The sequence below is a fragment of the Natrix helvetica genome (assembly GCF_964273705.1).
Source record: "Natrix helvetica genome assembly, chromosome: 1".
NCBI lineage: Eukaryota > Metazoa > Chordata > Lepidosauria > Squamata > Natricidae > Natrix > Natrix helvetica.
This window is the reverse complement of record NC_138548.1, coordinates 365,602,549-365,620,388: the sequence shown is the minus strand read 5'-3', so window position 1 is coordinate 365,620,388 and position 17,840 is coordinate 365,602,549. Positions and strand designations below refer to the sequence as shown.

General features: G+C 48.3%; 1 protein-coding gene across 1 annotated transcript; it reads right to left on the bottom strand.

The window, feature by feature from the left end:
• Window positions 1-856: 856 nt before the first annotated feature.
• LOC309384800 (uncharacterized protein) lies at window positions 857-15,133 on the bottom strand. Its single transcript, XM_081938591.1, has 5 exons — window positions 14,998-15,133; window positions 11,204-11,322; window positions 11,003-11,085; window positions 5,426-5,552; window positions 857-3,757 (listed from the first exon to the last, which is right to left on the bottom strand). Exons 4-5 carry the CDS (start codon window positions 5,484-5,486, stop codon window positions 1,593-1,595), a joined length of 2,226 nt encoding a protein of 741 aa, XP_081794717.1. The 5' UTR covers window positions 5,487-5,552; window positions 11,003-11,085; window positions 11,204-11,322; window positions 14,998-15,133; the 3' UTR covers window positions 857-1,592.
• Between the last annotated feature and the right edge of the window lie 2,707 nt (window positions 15,134-17,840).

The following is a 17,840-nucleotide window of genomic DNA, read 5'->3' as shown; positions in this document are numbered from 1 at the left end:
ATCCTTCCCCTGCCACGCCCACCAAGCCACGCCCACAGAACTGGTAGTAAAAAAAATTGAATTTCACCACTGGCTTTGCCAGAAAGAAGCACTGAGTTGTTTATTATGCGGCCGCGCGGGCAATTATGGGGAGAACGAGGTTCTCCCATATAACACCTCTCCTGCGCGAGCTGCACTGGCTCCCTGTGGTCTACCGGGTGCGCTTCAAGGTGTTAGTTACCATCTTTAAAGCGCTCCATGGCACAGGACCTAGCTATTTGCGGGATCGCATTCTGCCCCATACATCCCTGCGACCAATTCGCTCTCACAGAGAGGGACTCCTCCGGGTGCTGTCCACTAAGCAATGCCAGCGGGCGGCGCCCAGGAGTAGGGCCTTCTCTGTGATGGGCCCAACCCTCTGGAATAACCTCGCCCCCGACATCAGGATAACGACCGATCTCCGCTCCTTCCGCACGAAACTCAAGACCCACCTGTTCCAACTAGCCGGCCTGGCTTAAACTAGAACTTTCTAACCTCCCTGGCAATTTTAATTACGGTAAATGTAAATTTTGGGGTTTTAAATTATTTTAACTGTTTTAATTTATTGTTATTTATTTTAGCCTAGTGGCTTTTTATTGGAATCTTATTTGTTAAGCATTGATGTCACCTCCTCCATGCCACATCTGTATATTTGTTTTTGATTGTACATCGCCCCGAGTCCCTTTGCGGAGAGGGGGCGACTGATAAGTCAAATAAATAAATAAAAAATAAAACAAATAAAATATTAATGGCACACTGGCGGGTTACCCTTGAAATGGTCAGATCATTGTGGTCCAATGAAAACAAAATTCCAGATTCCTCCAGAAAGTTACAAATCTAGTTTGTTTCCTAATGGATTCATTGAGGAACAATAACTGTCCCTATACTATACTATTAACTTGCTATATCCAGCACTGATGATGTTACCTAGTTTGATCATGAAATGTCTGCAAGAAGACCACCAAGCTCAAAGAGCATCAGGGACCCACCATTTCAACCCTGAGCTACAAATGTTCTCCTATACTTTGTTCCTATACTTTCAACACCCATGTTACTACAAGCAGGAAACATAACTGAATCTTTTCCCTCTAAGATTAGATTCTCTCACAAACTATCCCAAGATTTTATTCAAAAGGGAAACTAGAACATTTGTCCACCAAAGAATATATTTATTATAGTACTAGAGACAGCAGAAGCAAAATCTAAACAGGAAGGAAATCTCTCCTTACACACTTACACAAACTAGAATATACATACGATTGTCAAAAATAATTGAATTAAGCATGTATGTGATGGGTGGCTTTGTTAGCAAAGTCAGATATGGAATCCGTGGGGCAATGGAACAGAGTTACAAAAATAATAATGTATTTGAGTGAACAATGTATTATATGAACATAGTTAAGTTTTTAAGGATATTTTTATGGCTTGTCATATATGGGCCTTGCTTCCCAAAGCCTTTGCTCACCTCTCAGTATCTCTGTACTCCTGGGCCTTCTATGGGTGAGTGGAGAGGGTTAATTTTGCCCCTGGGAAGGGGGTGGTTTTGCCTGTTCTAATCAATGCCATTTTTTCTCCTACAATCCAGGCTCTACGGATAAACTCCTGTGCATACTCTTGTGAGACGCAAGCTGACTGCGTAACCTGAAACTCATTCCACACTCCATACATTGATACGGTTTCTCTCCAGTGTGGATCCTCTTATGAATCGTAAGAGATCCATTTTCACGGAAACTCTTTCCGCACTCTGTGCACTGGTATGGTTTCTCCCCTGTGTGGATCCTTTTGTGAGAAGTTAGGGACGATCGCATTGTGAAGGTCTTTCCACACTCCATACACTCGTATGGTCTTTCTCCAGTGTGAATCCTTTTATGAGAAGTAAGGTCACTGCTCCGCTTGAAGCTCTTTCCGCAGCCCATGCATTCATACGGTTTCTCTCCTGTGTGGATCCTTTTATGGGAAGTGAGATCACTGCTTAATCTGAACGTCTTTCCACATTCCGTACAGTGATATGGTTTTTCTCCCGTGTGGATCCTTTGATGAGAAGTAAGCTGACTGTTCAATCGGAAGGTCTTTCCACACTCCATACATTGGTACGGTTTCTCGCCCGTGTGGATCCTTTTATGGGAAATAAAGCAACCTTCTTTGCTGAAGCTCTTTCCACACTCTGTACATTTAAATGGTTTCTCCCCCGTGTGGACGCTACTATGGAAAATAAGGGAATTACTCTGGTTGAAGCTCTTTCCACACTCCAGACACTGATAGGGTTTCTCTCCCGTGTGGATCCTTTTATGGAAAGTAAGGGAGCTGCCTCTGCTGAAGCTCTTGCCGCATTCAATACATTTATACGGTTTTTCTCCCGTGTGGATGGTTTTATGGCAAATAAGGGCAGAGCTGCCTCTGAAACACTTTCCACACTCCGTGCATTTATACGGTTTTTCTCCTGTGTGGATCCTTTTGTGGCTGGTGAGGTTACTCCTGTTTTTGAAGCTCTTTCCACACTGCACACATTTATACGGTTTTTCTCCCGTGTGGATCCTTTGATGGGCCGTAAGGTGACTATTCCATTTGAAGCTCTTTCCACACTGCATACATTTGTATGGCCTCTCCCCTGAATGGATCATCTGATGGGTCGTAAGGGAGTATCCCTGGCTGAAACTCTTTCCACACTCCATACACTTGTATGGTTTCTCTCCTGTGTGGATGGTTCTGTGAGACACCAGGGCAGAGCTGTCTCTGAAACACTTCCCGCACTCCGCGCATTTATATGGTTTCTCCCCTGTGTGGATCCTTTTATGGGAAGTAAGATGACTACTGTTCCGGAACCTTTTCCCACACTCTGTGCATTTATATCGTTTCTCTCCTGTATGGATAGTTTTATGGCACGTGAGCGAACTGACATTGCTGAAACTTTTCCCGCATTCTGCACAACTATACGGCTTCTCCCCCGTGTGGTTCCACATGTGATAGGTCAGTTGACTGCTCAACCTGAAGCTCTCTCCGCACTCTATGCACGTATATGGTTTTTCACCTGAGTGGATCCTTCTATGAGAAATAAGATGGCTGCGTTGTCTAAAGCTCTTTCCGCACTCTATACATTTGTAAGGTTTTTCTCCTGTGTGGATCCTATGATGGGAAGTCAGGTGACTGCTGCTCCTGAAGCTCTTTCCACACTCCTTGCACTGATAGGGTTTCTCATTGTGAAGCTTTGTCTGGGCATTAAGCAGACTACTTTGCTTGAAGTTCTTTTTTCCATGCTCTAGATATTTATGTGCTCTTTTGCCTTTTTGTATTGTTTTAGGGGGAGCAAGGTTACTGGGCTCTCTCAGCTCCTCTCCGGACTCCGTGCCTTTATAGGAATTCTCCCCAATGTGGATTTCTGGATACGAAGGAGGAGGGAAGGTTTGCCCGCAAGACAATTCAGAGTTTGTGCCTTCATCGTGGTTGTATTCAGTCTCGGTTGCACACTGATTATCTAAGTCCAAGTTATTTTTTAATATTGTCCTATGTAGTAGCCAAGAGTCAGTTCTGTTTTCCATGTGCTCCTGTTGGATTGAGGGTTCAAGGACATCCGCACACTGGGAAGGGGATGAATTATCTCCCATATACTGAAGGTGGTATTCCTCGTGTATCTTTGAGCTCCACTGATATTCAGAAGTCTCCTGCCCCACTTCTTCCTCCAATGTTTCTGACATCGCTAGTTCTAGTTTCTGATCGTTCAGAGTTTCCTGCTCATCTCCTTCTATGGGGGGAATGAGTGAGAAAAAGAAAAAGAGAGAGATATAAAAAAGAAGTGTAAATCTTTTAAGACCTTTCACACAGGAACTGGGTGAAAGATCAACTTCCATTAGTTAATCAGCTACTTCTAATGGGAGTTGATTAGCATCTGCAAGATTCTCTTTCTTCATTGTTAAAACTTATACAATGATATCTTGGTACTCAACTGCTTTGAAACTCATTAAAATTTGGTACTCAATGCATTTTGACGCCCACATTTTGTCCCGCCTCCCGGAACCAATTAACGATGAGTACCAATGTACCACTGTATTAGATTGTGCTTACACAACTATTTCAGGTGCTATTTCTTTGCTGGAGTATTTCCCACTGATTTCATGAGCTGGTTTTTTCTCCCCTCTTGCTAATAAATATATATATTTAGAGATGGTGCCTGCAACCATTAGGATTTTGGATTTTAATCAGCTGGAGTCAATCAATAGAACTGTTCAATCTTGGAGCCTGGATTGGCTACGGGAAATATTTATCCGTCATTATTGTCAAAAGAATCATGAAATATTTGTTTCATAATCAAAAACTCAGGACATAGAACCACAATGTATGTAAGTTGGATAGGTACCGTACTTTTCAGAGTATAAGATGCACTTTTAGCACCCTAAAACAGGGTGGAAATATACATCGAATATGGCCATTTTTAGTCTCCTGAAACCCCACCCCATGAGTCCTGTTTTTGCAAAAAACGGGGCACGCTGAGGGTTTGGGAGACCTGCAGTGTGCTCCTGGGGGCTGGAGAGGGCAAAAATAGGATGGGGGGGGGGAGGCCAAAAACTATTTTTTTCTTGTTTTCCTCTTCGAAATCTTGTTTCGTCTTATACTCCAGTGCGTCTTGTAGTCCGAAAAATATGGTATGCACATCATCCACAAAGTTATATGTCCTGCAAGAATTCCAGGACAGACGATTATAGTGCAAATATAAAAGTAACTTCTGATGAAAAGGGACCTTTGATGTTCACCGGTAATAGCGAATTTTATGTAATTTGATGGCGAGGAGTGAAAAAGTCTTTTCCGTGAATGTTGGGTCTGTATTCTCATCCCTTAATCTTCTGCTTCTACAATAATAATCTGTTTGACAATTTTGCTCACCCTGGGGTGGGATTCTACTGGTTCGGGCGAACCGGTTGCTCCGACGATCAGCTGTTCTCACCCACCCGCTTTTGCGTTTTACTGAACTTTATACTCTCAGCTGAGTCACACGGCAGCGCGGATTGCCGACCCTCAGCTGTTTTCCTTCCCAGCAGCAATGCGGAAGGTAAATTTTCTCACAACTGCGCGCAGGCGTGAAGCACACAATCACCAAACTGGTTGTTAAACCAGTAGGATCCCACCACTGTGCTCACCATATCATTCATGGGAATATAGACAACCAGGATTTTCAGAGAATACGGACTATGTTCAAAAGGGAGAGAAGGAACATGGATCCAAATGCAAAATATACGAAAAGACAAAAGGACTAGCTGAGAGGAAAAGAAAGACGTGCTTTGATGGGAACGATGAGATCCAGAAAAAGAAAGAGGAGGGAAATTTCAGGGACAAATGACTATGTAGGGACTTCCGTCTAATTAGTTCTTACTTGCTTTCAATTCCACGATGAACTCAGAGAAATAAGGGTCCTTACCCAAAGAAGTCACACTTCTAGAATTTTCCATCATGACTTCCCCACGGAGGGATTTCTGCATGGAATCCAGCAGAGCCCACTCCTCCTTTGTGAGACACACCGCTACCTCCTGGAAGGACACGACACTCTGAAAAGAGAATAAGAACATTCCTGCTTAACTGAGAAACTCAAGAAAGCTTTGACACACAAGAGTCTAGCAGAGGTATTACTATTACCGTGTTTCCCTGAAAATAAGACAGGGTCTTATTTTCTTTTGACCTCTGAAATAAGTGCTTGACCTTATTTTCAGGGAGGTCTTATTATTTTTGAAGTGCAGAAGGCAGTGAGTGTGGTCACCTCATGGCTGCTGTGTTGCAATATTTTCGGAGAGGGCTTATTTTCAGGGGAGGGATTATTTTAGCACATGCGCTCAAAATCCAGAGTGAGCTTATTATCCGGGGAGGTCTTATTTTCAGGGAAACAGGGTACTCTGGAGCATCATGCTATTTTGGGGGGGGGGGGGATAAGCAACATTTTGCAAAAATACAGAAAGGAAATGAGATGATCCCACAGATGCTGACTTCGGTGACCCTTCATGTAATGGCTCAGAACTATCAAGATTATCACAAAATGAACTATAGTCAGAAGTGGGTTTCATACACGTTTGCCAACGGGTCGCTGTGTACATGCACGCCTTCTGCGCATGTGCTTTGCTTGCACCCAGCTTGCACGCATGTGTGTGGCTTCGAAAACGTGACTAAATAGGACGGCATAGAGCTTGCCCACCCGCAGGTCACCGCTACCAGTTCGCTCAAACCGGTCTGAACCGGCTGAATACCACCTTTGACTATAGTGTCAGAACTGCCACCTCACGCTTGCACTTCGCTAAGTGCCAGTCTGCCATGAACTCTGGGGAAGAGAATTCAGGTGTGGGGGTAACAGTTCATTGTATCTGCCAGAGACATGGATTCAAGGTCAGACACCTGGGAATGGAATGCAGATGCATACCAGCCCACATTTTAAGTGACCATTCCCAAAACATCTACTTTGAATTTGATTGGACAAGGGGTAAGAATTGGAAGCACCCAAGGGAGGGAGAATTACACTTGGGGATTTTGGTGCGCGATTTTCAGTTCCGGCTTTGCTCTATTGTATTTCACTTGACCTTTAGTAAATGATACCCTCCTCAACAAATGGAGTCAAGGTTCGTTTTTACTTAAGGTTCAAGTTGAGGCAGTCCTGACATGTAGTAAGACATAGAATGTGAGGATTAAGTTACTTTTTAAGGGAAGTTGTTGAGAAGGTGGTCAGCCTGAAGCTGCTGAGAACCCTGGTCTGTTTCAGGTAGGATTCAGTGTGGAGACAACATTGGTTATGCTTTGGTGGTGGAGCTGTGGCAAAACCCAGCTAAAGGTGGTGCATTTTCCTTTGTTCTTCTTAATCTCTCAGCATTTTTTGATGCTATCAGCTATGGTGGCCTTCTTGGACATGGGTGCTGTGGGAACTATTTTGTGGTAGTTCTCTTCTAGGGCTAGTTTGTGGGGAGGGAGATGTCATCCTTTATGGGATGCCACAAGATTTCGGTGCTCTCGCCCCTCCTATTCAGCATCCACATGAATCCACTGAGCTTTGACCCCAGGCTGGGCAAATGAGGTTGTCCAAGTCTTGCCCTTCTGCCTTGAGCCTGCAAAGGTCTGGAAGGAGAGGAGCTCAGTCCTACCAAGAGTGAGTGGCTGTGGTTGTTGGGGCCACTCAGATCCAGGGAGATTGTAACGTTGACCTTGGGTGAAGTTGTACTTCCCCATTCCAAGGATGGTGCGTAGTCTGGAGGGCATCTTTGATTTACAGCTCTTGCTCAACGAACAGATGGCACCGTAGCCAAGGTTGTCTTTGTGCAGCTTCAATTAGTGCACCAATTCAAGAGCCGTGGTTAGTGTGATCTGTAGAACGTACGGATGTCATAATGTGTTGGCATAGTATATGTGGCAATGTGGCCTTTTTAATTGGTGGATAGGAATTTTGCCAGTAGGCACATTTCCTAAGTGCTGTCCAAGATATTTTGGTCCCAAAGATGCTTTTTCGAGAGGCAACTTCGAGAAGCAAAATGTCTTCAAAGCAAAACCAGAAAGTCCAGTTGCCTCTTGAAAAAGCACCTTTGGGACAATCTTTTCCTGGACGACTGAGAATCTCCAGAGACACTTAAGATATTTCGGTGTTACACGCAATGCACTGACGATCATTGGGGCCACCCCAGATAGTTTATGCCATAATCTTTCAACTTCAATTTACAGATAGGCAGCATTCCCAGTAAAAACCAGCTGTGGTCAGATGAGGAGGGAAAGGAAGAAAGGGAAGTAAGGGTGGGGAATTAAGAGGAGGAGAGAGGGTAAGGAGGAGGAGAAGGGAGGAGGAGTGGGGGAAAGAGAGGGGAAGAAGAAAGGAGGAAGGAGAGGAGGAAAGAAGACGGCAGAGAAGGGAGGTTGAGAAGATAGGAGGAGTAAGGTTGTTGCAAAATAAGATGAAGGCACATCAGCTAGCCATACCCTTACTGGGAATCGAACCAGGGCTGTATTGCATATTAGGCCGATGTAATTGCCACTAAGCCACAGGCTCTCTTCCTTATCAGCTAGGCCAGGGAATATCAGCTAGGCCATATTTGGGCATACCAGGGGTTGTAACACAAATACATACCTATTTCCCTGGCCTAGCTGATAAGGAAGAGAGCCTGTGGCTTAGTGGCAATTACATCGGCCTAATATGCAATACAGCCCTGGTTCGATTCCCAGTAAGGGTATGGCTAGCTGATGAGAGCTAAATAGCTTGAAATAGATCTATTCTAGTCTCCCTTTATTTATTTATCAGCACAAAGACAACACACACACACACACACACACACACACACACACACACACACACACACACATATATATATATATATATATATATATATATATGTTGTATTTGTGCTGATAAATAAATAAAGGGAGACTAGTATGGATCCATTTCAAGCTATTTAGCTCTCATCAGCTAGTCTCCCTTTATTTATTTATCAGCACAAATACAACACAAATATAAAAAGGCAACATTAAAAATAAAAATATGGGTTTCTGCCTGGATGGTTTTCTGTGATGAGCCGAAGGACAGAAAGGGGGAGGAGTGAGCTCCCTCCCATATTTGGGCATACCAGGGGTTGTAACACAAATACATATATATATATATATATACATACATACATACATACATACATACATACATACATACATACATACATACATATTTGTGTTACAACCCCTGGTATGCCCAAATTTATTTATCAGCACAAATACAACACACACACACACACACACACACACATATAAAAAATAAAATTATAGAGATTAATGATGAATAGACAAAGGTTAAATAGCAATTATAAGAATGTATATTTATGAATGAATTTGAAAGGGAAAAATAAAAAAAAATATTTATTAAAAAAACCAGTTGTGGTCATTAGTCACAAACTTAGACCATTATGGTATCAGTTGAACCAAAGCAAAAATTTTGAATTAATTTCAAAGCCAGAAAACATCAACCCAACATTCTACAAATCTCTAATTGCTGTATTTCATACATTGGGGACAAAGGGGCAATTCTTATTAAAAATAACCCCCCCCCCCAAACCCTTGTCCATTGCAAGGATTAAAATTGAGAAAACTATCCAAAACTGTGGTACCCTGCGGTACTAGGATTTGTGCATGGATCAAGACTTTGATTGTGCCCACATTCTACTTTTTAAATAAACCCACGCATACTTTGAAACTTGCTTGGATAAGAACCAATACCGTCGTGGGAAAATCATTCCAGGAGCTCTGATACTGAACAGAGATCCAGCCGAAATTGATGGGGTTCTCTCAGAAGATCACCAGACCTGACTTCTCTCTCTGGGATTGGGCCTCTTGGAACTTTTGATGTGGGATGACCAGGAGATGCCAGAGATATAGGCCAAATTAGGAAGTCAAGAAACATACCCAAAGAACGTAAGAGGCAGCCAGTGTTATGCTATTATCAAGAAAATTGCATGGATCTTTCCATGAACTCAACAGAAGTTAAGTCAATGTAATAATTAGATTTGCAGGTGTCGGCTGATAAAGCTTCTTGGGTCCAATCTTTCACTAAGGTACCGTAAAGCAGTGATGGGGTTGTGTGGAAATGTTGCACGCGCAGGCGTGCTTATCGGGGCCGCGCTCTGGAAAACCCGAACTTCCGGGTTGTACTGTGCATGCGTGGCCGACCACCAGCTGGCCGGCACGCATGCACACACACTGGTTTTCGGCACCGCTAGGACAGCTGATCGTCACATGCGCATGTGCACCAGACACCGCTAGGACAGCTGATCGTCACATGCGCATGTGCACCAGACACCGCTAGGACAGCTGATCGTCACATGCGCATGTGCACCAGAAACCCGGAAGACAAATAGGCGAGGCCCCACGTGCCAGGCGACATGGGCATGCGTGCCATCGGTTAGCCATCACGGCCCTAAAGATGATACCTTGGCTATCTATGATCCATTGAAGTACGTGGTATATCTGCAAACATTTTGAGGAACGACTGAGCAAGTTGAACACGACACAGGCAGACGACACCAAGGTGACAGGAATAGCCAACACTCCGGAAGGCAGGCTTAAGATTCAGATGGATCTTGACAGACTTGAACATTGGGCACTATCTAACACCATGAAATTCAAGGGTGAAAAAAGTAAGCTTCTACATTTAGGCAAGAAAAATGGAATGCACAGGTACAGTATAGGTGGTACCTTACTCATTAGTAGTAACTGTGAGAGGGATCTTGGAGTCCTAGTGGACAACCATTTAAATATGAGCCAGCAGTGTGCAGCAGCTGCCAAAAAAGCCAACACAGTTCTAGGCTGCATCAACAGAGGGAGAGAATCAAGATCACGTGAAGTGTTAATACCACTTTACAAGGCCTTGGTAAGGCCACACTTGGAATACTGCATTCAGTTCTGGTCGCCACGATGTAAAAAAGATGTGGAGACTCTAGAAAAAGTGCAGAGAAGAGCAACAAAGATGATGAGGGAACTGGAGACTAAAACATATGAAGAACGGTTGCAGGAACTGGGTATGTTTAGCTTAAGAGAAAGAAGGACTAGGGGAGACATGATAGCAGTCTTCCAATATCTCAGGGGTTGCCACAAAGAAGAGGGAGTCAAACTATTCTCTAAGGCACCTGAGGGTAGAACAAGAAGCAATGGGTGGAAACTAATCAAGGAGAGAAGCAACCTAGAACTAGGAAGAAATTTCCAGACAGTTCAATTAACCAGTGGAACAACTTAGAAGTTGTACTCCAACACTGGAAGTTTTTTAGAAGAGATTCAACAACCATTTGTCTGAAATGGTTTAGGGTTTTCTGCCTAAGCAGGGGGATTGGACTAGAAGACCTCCAAGGTCCCTTCCAACTCTGTTATTGTTGTTATTACTATTACATAACTGTAGATGCAGTTTTTGATTTCTGCCATGGGAATTATTACGGTGCCCTCAGCTGTTTCAGGAATTGGGGGTTTCCTTCCAGCGAATCTTAGTTGCTGAAGTTTCTCCTACCTGAGCTGGAAGCTGAATTGTTCTTGCTGCTGCACTAGAAAAAGGAGAAGTTTCGAGAAAGTCCACCGACGTTAAACAGCCTCCTGCAAAGGGAACGCAAGAAGGATTGTTAGCAATTTCTGGAAATAGCACAGTAGAAAGCCCCTTCCAGACTGAAGTGACCCCCTACAAACCCAGCTCCTGAAGAAGATCGTCACGTACCTGGTGAGATACCTTGAGCGTCTTCCTCCCAAGAGGTCTTCCTAAAAAACCTCGCCCGAGAAGGAAGCAATGGTTCTCCCTTTGCTTTGGTGGGGTGGGTCCACCTGACGGGAGCCTCCCTACACACGAAGACCGAAAAGGGAAATTAGGGGGGTGGATGACAGCAAACGGAAGATTCCTCATCTTCCGTCACAGACAAATAATAATAAATAATAAATAATAACCCATTCAACAGACAACCCATTCCCACCATCTCTAAGTGGGGAGGGAGGAGGGTTGTGGTTTTTTTTTGACTTCCCATCCATCCCAACCATATTTCTAAAGACACGGTGAAATTCGATGGAAGACAATACTATGTGTAGCTCCCCGTTGACCTGTAGTGGGAGTTGGTGCTCTCTGAACTTGGTTGTTTTCTTGAAGCTGTTTCATGACCAAACTACCGTATTTTTCGGAGTATAAGATGCACCTCCCCCCCCCCCAAAAAAAGACCCTGGAAATGTTGGTGTGTCTTCTACACCAAATACAGCCATTTTGGGCCTCCTGAAGCCGCACCCCTGCATCCCATTTTTGTGAAAAATGGGCAAAAAATGGACCGGATTTTTTTGCAAAAACCTTCCGTCAGCCCCCAGAAGCACTGTGCAGGCTTCAGCAGGACTGGGGGGGGGGAGGCAAAAACGGGGGCGTTTTTGCCTCCCCCCAGCCCTGTTGAAGTCTGCAGAGTGCTCCTGGCGGGCCGGGGAGGACAAAAACTTTTTTTCCCTGCTTATCTCTTCGAAATCTTGGTGTGTCTTATACACCAGTGTGTCTTATAGTCCGAAAAATATGGTACGTTAACATCATCGGTGCTGGTGAGGTAGCTCTGTAGCTACTGTTAGCACTGATGATGTTTCCTTCATTCGGTAACGAAACGCCAGCAAGAAAAAACGACAACAAAGCACCTCACAACGACATTTTCTTGCATTAGAATTCCGGTGAACGTTTTTTTAGTGTCGCTAAGAATGAGGTTTCCTGTACGGGGAGGGACCTGTCCCCTCACCAGCTCCTCATTGTTCTCCACCTGGCTGAGGAGAAAGCCTTCTGCCAGGGCCACCACCTGGGAGCTGTCCTCGGCCTCCACATTCCCTCACCCAGGTGGCCATCTCCAGGGGAAGGGCAGCCAGGAAGGACTCCCAAGACCACCACAGATCCAGCATCTGGGTCTTGGTGTTCCTTTCTGGCTTCAGCCATCGAAGGCAAAGGCGATGGAGGTGGCTGCAAACCCATCGGGGTCGCTCAGACTCCAGGAAGCAGGAGCCCTTCAATGGCCGTTCCTGAAGGACAGCCTTCGGGAGAGTTCCTCCTTCCAGGATCTCCCGCCGGGCCTTCTGGCCAAGCTTTTCCCGGCTCACCACCCTTTCTGCTTTGACCGCTAAATCGTTGGCTTCGATCTACTTGGGAGAACTGAAATCTTGGAAGTTCTCAGAAGCTGTGATGGGGAAAGGAAGGACCAGACTTGCTGGGAGACTTGGGGATGGACTCCTAACAAGGGGGTGGACTTCCCTCTTCCCATCCCCCTCCCCCAAAAAAGGCCTCCGGGCCCACCACTCCCCTTCTTGCCTCCCCCTCCCCAAAAAATCCTCCTAGACCACCACTCTCCTTCCCCCCCCAAAAAAAAGGCCTCTGGGCCCACCCCTCTCCTCCTTGCCTCCCCCTCCCCCCAAAATCCTCCTAGACCACCACTCTCCTTCCCCCCCCCAAAAGGCTTTCGGGCCCACCACTCTCCTTCTTGCCTCCCACTCCTCCAAAAAGCCTCCTAACCACCACTCTCCTTCCCCCCCCCAAAAAAAGGCCTCCGGGCCCACCACTCTCCTTCTTGCCTCCCCCTCCCCAAAAAATCCTCCTAGACCACCACTCTCCTTCCCCCCCCCAAAAGGCCTCCTGGACGACTACTCTCCTTCCCCCCCAAAAAAGCCTCCTAACCACCACTCTCCTTTCCCCCCCCCCAAAAATCATCCTGGACCCCCACTCTCCTTCTTCCCCCCCCCAAAAGGCCTCCGGGCCCACCACTCTCCTTCCCCCCCAAAAAAATCCTCCTGGACCCCCACTCTCCTTTTCCCCCCCAAAAGGCCTCCTGGACGGCTACTCTCCTTCCCCCCCAAAAAAGCCTCCTAACCACCACTCTCCTTCCCCCCCCCCCCCAAAAGGCCTCCTGGACGACTACTCTCCTTCCCCCCCCCAAAAAAAGCCTCCTAACCACCACTCTCCTTTCCCCCCCCAAAAAAAATCATCCTGGACCCCCACTCTCCTTCTTCCCCCCCCCAAAAGGCCTCCGGGCCCACCACTCTCCTTCCTCCCCCCAAAAGGCCTCCTGGACAACCACTCTCCTTTCCCCCCCCAAAAAGGCCTCTGGGCCCACCACTCTCCTTTACCCACCCCAAATCCTCCTGGACCCCCACTCTCTTTCCCCCCCCCAAAGGCCTCCTGGACCCCCGCTCTCCTTCTCCCCCCCAAAAAGGCCTCTGGGCCCACCACTCTCCTTTACCCACCCCAAATCCTCCTGGACCCCTGCTCTCCTTCTCCCCCCCCCCCAAATCCTCCTGGACGACCAATCTCCTTCTTACCCCACCCAAAAATTCCTCCTGGACCCCCACTCTCTTTCCCCCCCCCAAAGGCCTCCTGGACCCCCGCTCTCCTTCTCCCCCCCCCCAAATCCTCCTGGACGACCAATCTCCTTCTTACCCCACCCAAAAATTCCTCCTGGACCCCCACTCTCTTTCTCCCCCCCCAAAGGCCTCCTGGACCCCCGCTCTCCTTCTCCCCCCCCCCAAATCCTCCTGGACGACCAATCTCCTTCTTACCCCACCCAAAAATTCCTCCTGGACCCCCGCTCTCCTTCTCCCCCCCCCCAAATCCTCCTGGACGACCAATCTCCTTCTTACCCCACCCAAAAATTCCTCCTGGACCCCCACTCTCTTTCCCCCCCCCAAAGGCCTCCTGGACCCCCGCTCTCCTTCTCCCCCCCCCCAAATCCTCCTGGACGACCAATCTCCTTCTTACCCCACCCAAAAATTCCTCCTGGACCCCCACTCTCTTTCTCCCCCCCCAAAGGCCTCCTGGACCCCCGCTCTCCTTCTCCCCCCCCCCAAATCCTCCTGGACGACCAATCTCCTTCTTACCCCACCCAAAAATTCCTCCTGGACCCCCGCTCTCCTTCTCCCCCCCCCCAAATCCTCCTGGACGACCAATCTCCTTCTTACCCCACCCAAAAATTCCTCCTGGACCCCCACTCTCTTTCTCCCCCCCCAAAGGCCTCCTGGACCCCCGCTCTCCTTCTCCCCCCCCCCAAATCCTCCTGGACGACCAATCTCCTTCTTACCCCACCCAAAAATTCCTCCTGGACCCCCGCTCTCCTTCTCCCCCCCCCCAAATCCTCCTGGACGACCAATCTCCTTCTTACCCCACCCAAAAATTCCTCCTGGACCCCCACTCTCTTTCCCCCCCCCAAAGGCCTCCTGGACCCCCGCTCTCCTTCTCCCCCCCCAAAAGGCCTCTGGGCCGACCACTCTCCTTCCTGCCTCCCCCTCCCCACCCCAGGCCCCCAGCCAGGCCGGGGCAGCGGGGCTTCTGCAGGAGGGATGGGGGCGCCCAAAGGGGGATCCGCCTAGTCGGGGTCCCTCTTGCAGGCAGACCCGGGCCCTTCCGGCTCCCCCCCTCCCCTTTCTCCAGCAGACCCTTCCAGGCCCCCCAGCAGCCCTTCCCCCCCCAGCCCCCCGCCCCGTCCCGGAGCCGCCCCCGCCGAAGCCCCGCCGACCCACCTCCGGAGGGATCGGGATGGCAGCCCCGCTTTGGGGAGACGCCCCCCGGGACCCTCCCTCGGCCAAGGGGTTAAAGCCAGGAAGCGGGGCGCCCTAGAGAGGCGGAGTCGCCCTTCCCGGCGCCTCCTCTTCCTCCCGCCGCTGCAGCCACATCTGGCCAGCGGCCAAGGGCGCCCCCTGGCGGGCCCTTCTGCGCCTGGGCGAGCGGGGGGCGCCGCCTTGCCGATGCGGGGATTTGGCCACCCTCCCAATGGGCCTTTTGGGGAAGCCGCGCCTCCCGCTTCCCTTAGTGGGGGGGAGGAGGGGCGGGAGGGAGGGAGAAGCCCCCTCCCCGATAGTCCCTCCCCCTCCCCAACTGCGGTGGGGGCAGCTGGCGAAGGGGGGGCTGGCTTGGGGAGGGGGCGGAAGGAGCGCTTCCTTTCTTCTGCTTCTCTCCCCGCCACACTCTCCCTTTGTCACACGTGGAAGAGAAGGGATGGGAAGAAAGGAAAGGAAGAGGAAGGAAGGAGGGAATGAGAAAAAGGAATGAGAGAAAGAAGAGAAAGAAGAGAGAGAAATAAAGGGAGGGAGGGAGGGTTGAGGAACACGGGGAGGGGAAGAAGGAGGGAGGGAGTGGGGGAAGAAAGAAAGATAAAGGAAGGAAGGAAGAAGGGAATGAAAAAAGGAAAGAAAGAGAAAGAAAGAGAGGGAGGGAGGGTTGAGGAACACAGTTGTGGAGGGAAGACAGGAGGGGGGAGGGGGGGAGGAATAAATACTGGAATGTTTAAAGTGGGGCTAGAACCGGAATTGGAATTCGCATCCAGCTCAGGTCGCCACAACATAAAAAAGAGGCTGAGACCTGTGCAGAGAAGAGCAGCCAAGATGATTCGGGGGCTGGAGGCTAAAACATACCATGAACAGGTATTGGGCCTGGCTAGGCTAGTGAAAAGAAGGGCCAGGGGAGAGAGTCTTCCAATATTTGAGGGGCTCCTACAGAGATGGGGGCCGGTGTGTGTGTGTGTCAAACTATTGTCCAAAGCACCAGAAGGCAAGACAAGAAACAATGGATGGAAACTATTATTTATTTTATTTATTTATTTCTTTGGATTTATAAACCGCCCCCTCTCCCCAAAAAGGGACTCGGGGCGGTGAAACTAACTGAGGGCTGGGTGATAACTTCCTACATAACCAAGGAGAGAAGCTACCTAGACTAAGGCGGACTTTCCTTAACCGTGAGAACAATTAACCGACGGAATAGCTTGTCTCCGGAAGTTGTGGGTGCTAAGACACTGGAATCTTCCAGTCCAACCCGCTACCCAAGTAAAAGACTCTATACAAGGGATCGCAGGCGTTCCTGTGCCCACCCCCAAAATTTAATCCCACACCAAGATGTGCCCCCTGCGCATGCATGCATGACCCCCTGCTGCCCTGCGCATGTGCCATTGGCCTTATGGGAGCCTGGAGAGGGAGAACACGCGGAGGCTCTCTATTGGCCAGAAAAGGGCCGTTTTTCAACTTCCGGTAGGCCCGGTACACCCGTTTTTCACTTCCCTATGCTGCAGAGGCTTTCTAGTAGCCTGGGGAAGGCGAAAAGGGTCCCCACCCCACCCCGAGGTGGGCCGGAGGCCAGAAACGGATCATTTTCTGACTTCCTGTTTGCGCGTTGGGCAAACTGAAGGTTGCGGAGGGTGAAAAACAGCCCAAACTGGAAGTCGGAAAACGGGCCACCTCTGGCCTCCGGAGGGTGAGAAACGGCCGAAAATCAAGGCCGAAAGTCAGCTGGCCAGCACACGAATACGCACTGGAGCTGACAGGGCAACGCCTCGTCTGCCTTCAGAAATGACTCCACGTGCCACCTGTGGCACGCTTGCATAGGTTCGCCGTCACGACTCTATACCATTTCAGACAATTGGCTGTCTAATCTATCCTGATCTTTATTTTCTTGGCCTTCTCTTGCACGGTATGAACGGATGCTTTTGCTTGTATCACTTCTGTCTAATAGAGGATCCTGTTCCTGGGCAGATGAGATCGCTTTCACCCGGTGGTGGGTTCTGGATCCCGTTCCAACTGCTCAGAGGAGCGATGCGCATACATGGAAGCACCGAAGACTTAAAAAACGGGTAAAGGAGCGTGGGCAGGCGGGCGGACCCGTACTGGTATCCGATGCTCTGCCTGCAACCCTCTAGTCCACTGCTTTCATCCCTTGGATGACCCAGCTGGATATACAAAGCATACAGGTTTGGCATATTTTCTCTTTCCATAAGTCTATCCCTGTTTAGACTCTTGCGGTTGCTGCAAGAAAGTGCCACCAGGGGGCGCACTCTGCAAAGCAATCTCATCTCCTGAAATCAAGTGAGCATGCCCAGAAGAGGGGGGGGGCAGGGGGGAGAGAGGAATGAGTATCCTGGCTAGAGTTTTACTTCTCTAGGCAGGGACACTCTCTCTCTCTTTAACCCTTTAAGTGACAACGTAAAAAGAGGAAACAATAAATGTGGGTTTTATCTTCCAAGGTGAAAAAGAAAAAGGCCCATTTTGTGCATTGAATAAGAAGGGACAACACAATGCAACACAGCATTGCGCACCACAAAGGGGATTAGCCCCCCCCCCCGATGGATTAGCCCCCTCTGGTGCATGGAGATACTATGGAGACTCCAGAAGATGAGGAAACTGACAGGGAAAATTCGATCCCAGAGCGAAGGGTCTCCTTTGGTGAACCCCTCCCTCATCTTTTGCTTGAGCTCAGGATATAATAATCTTTTTTTTTAAAAAAATAGTTTTTATTAAGCATTTTCAAGTTTAAAAAAGAACAAGAAAAAATATATCAAAACAAATACAAAACAGATAAAAGCACAAACCACATAACA

What these genes read in the sequence shown, in the direction of transcription:
- LOC309384800 (XM_081938591.1), bottom strand. Translation starts at nt 5,486, where the DNA reads ATGCAGAAATCCCTCCGTGGGGAAGTCATGATGGAAAATTCTAGAAGT. An exon ending in TAGAAGTGTGACTTCTTTGG is followed by an intron (nt 3,758 to 5,425) that starts GTAAGGACCCTT and finishes TTCCCCCCATAG; the next exon opens with AAGGAGATGAGCAGGAAACT.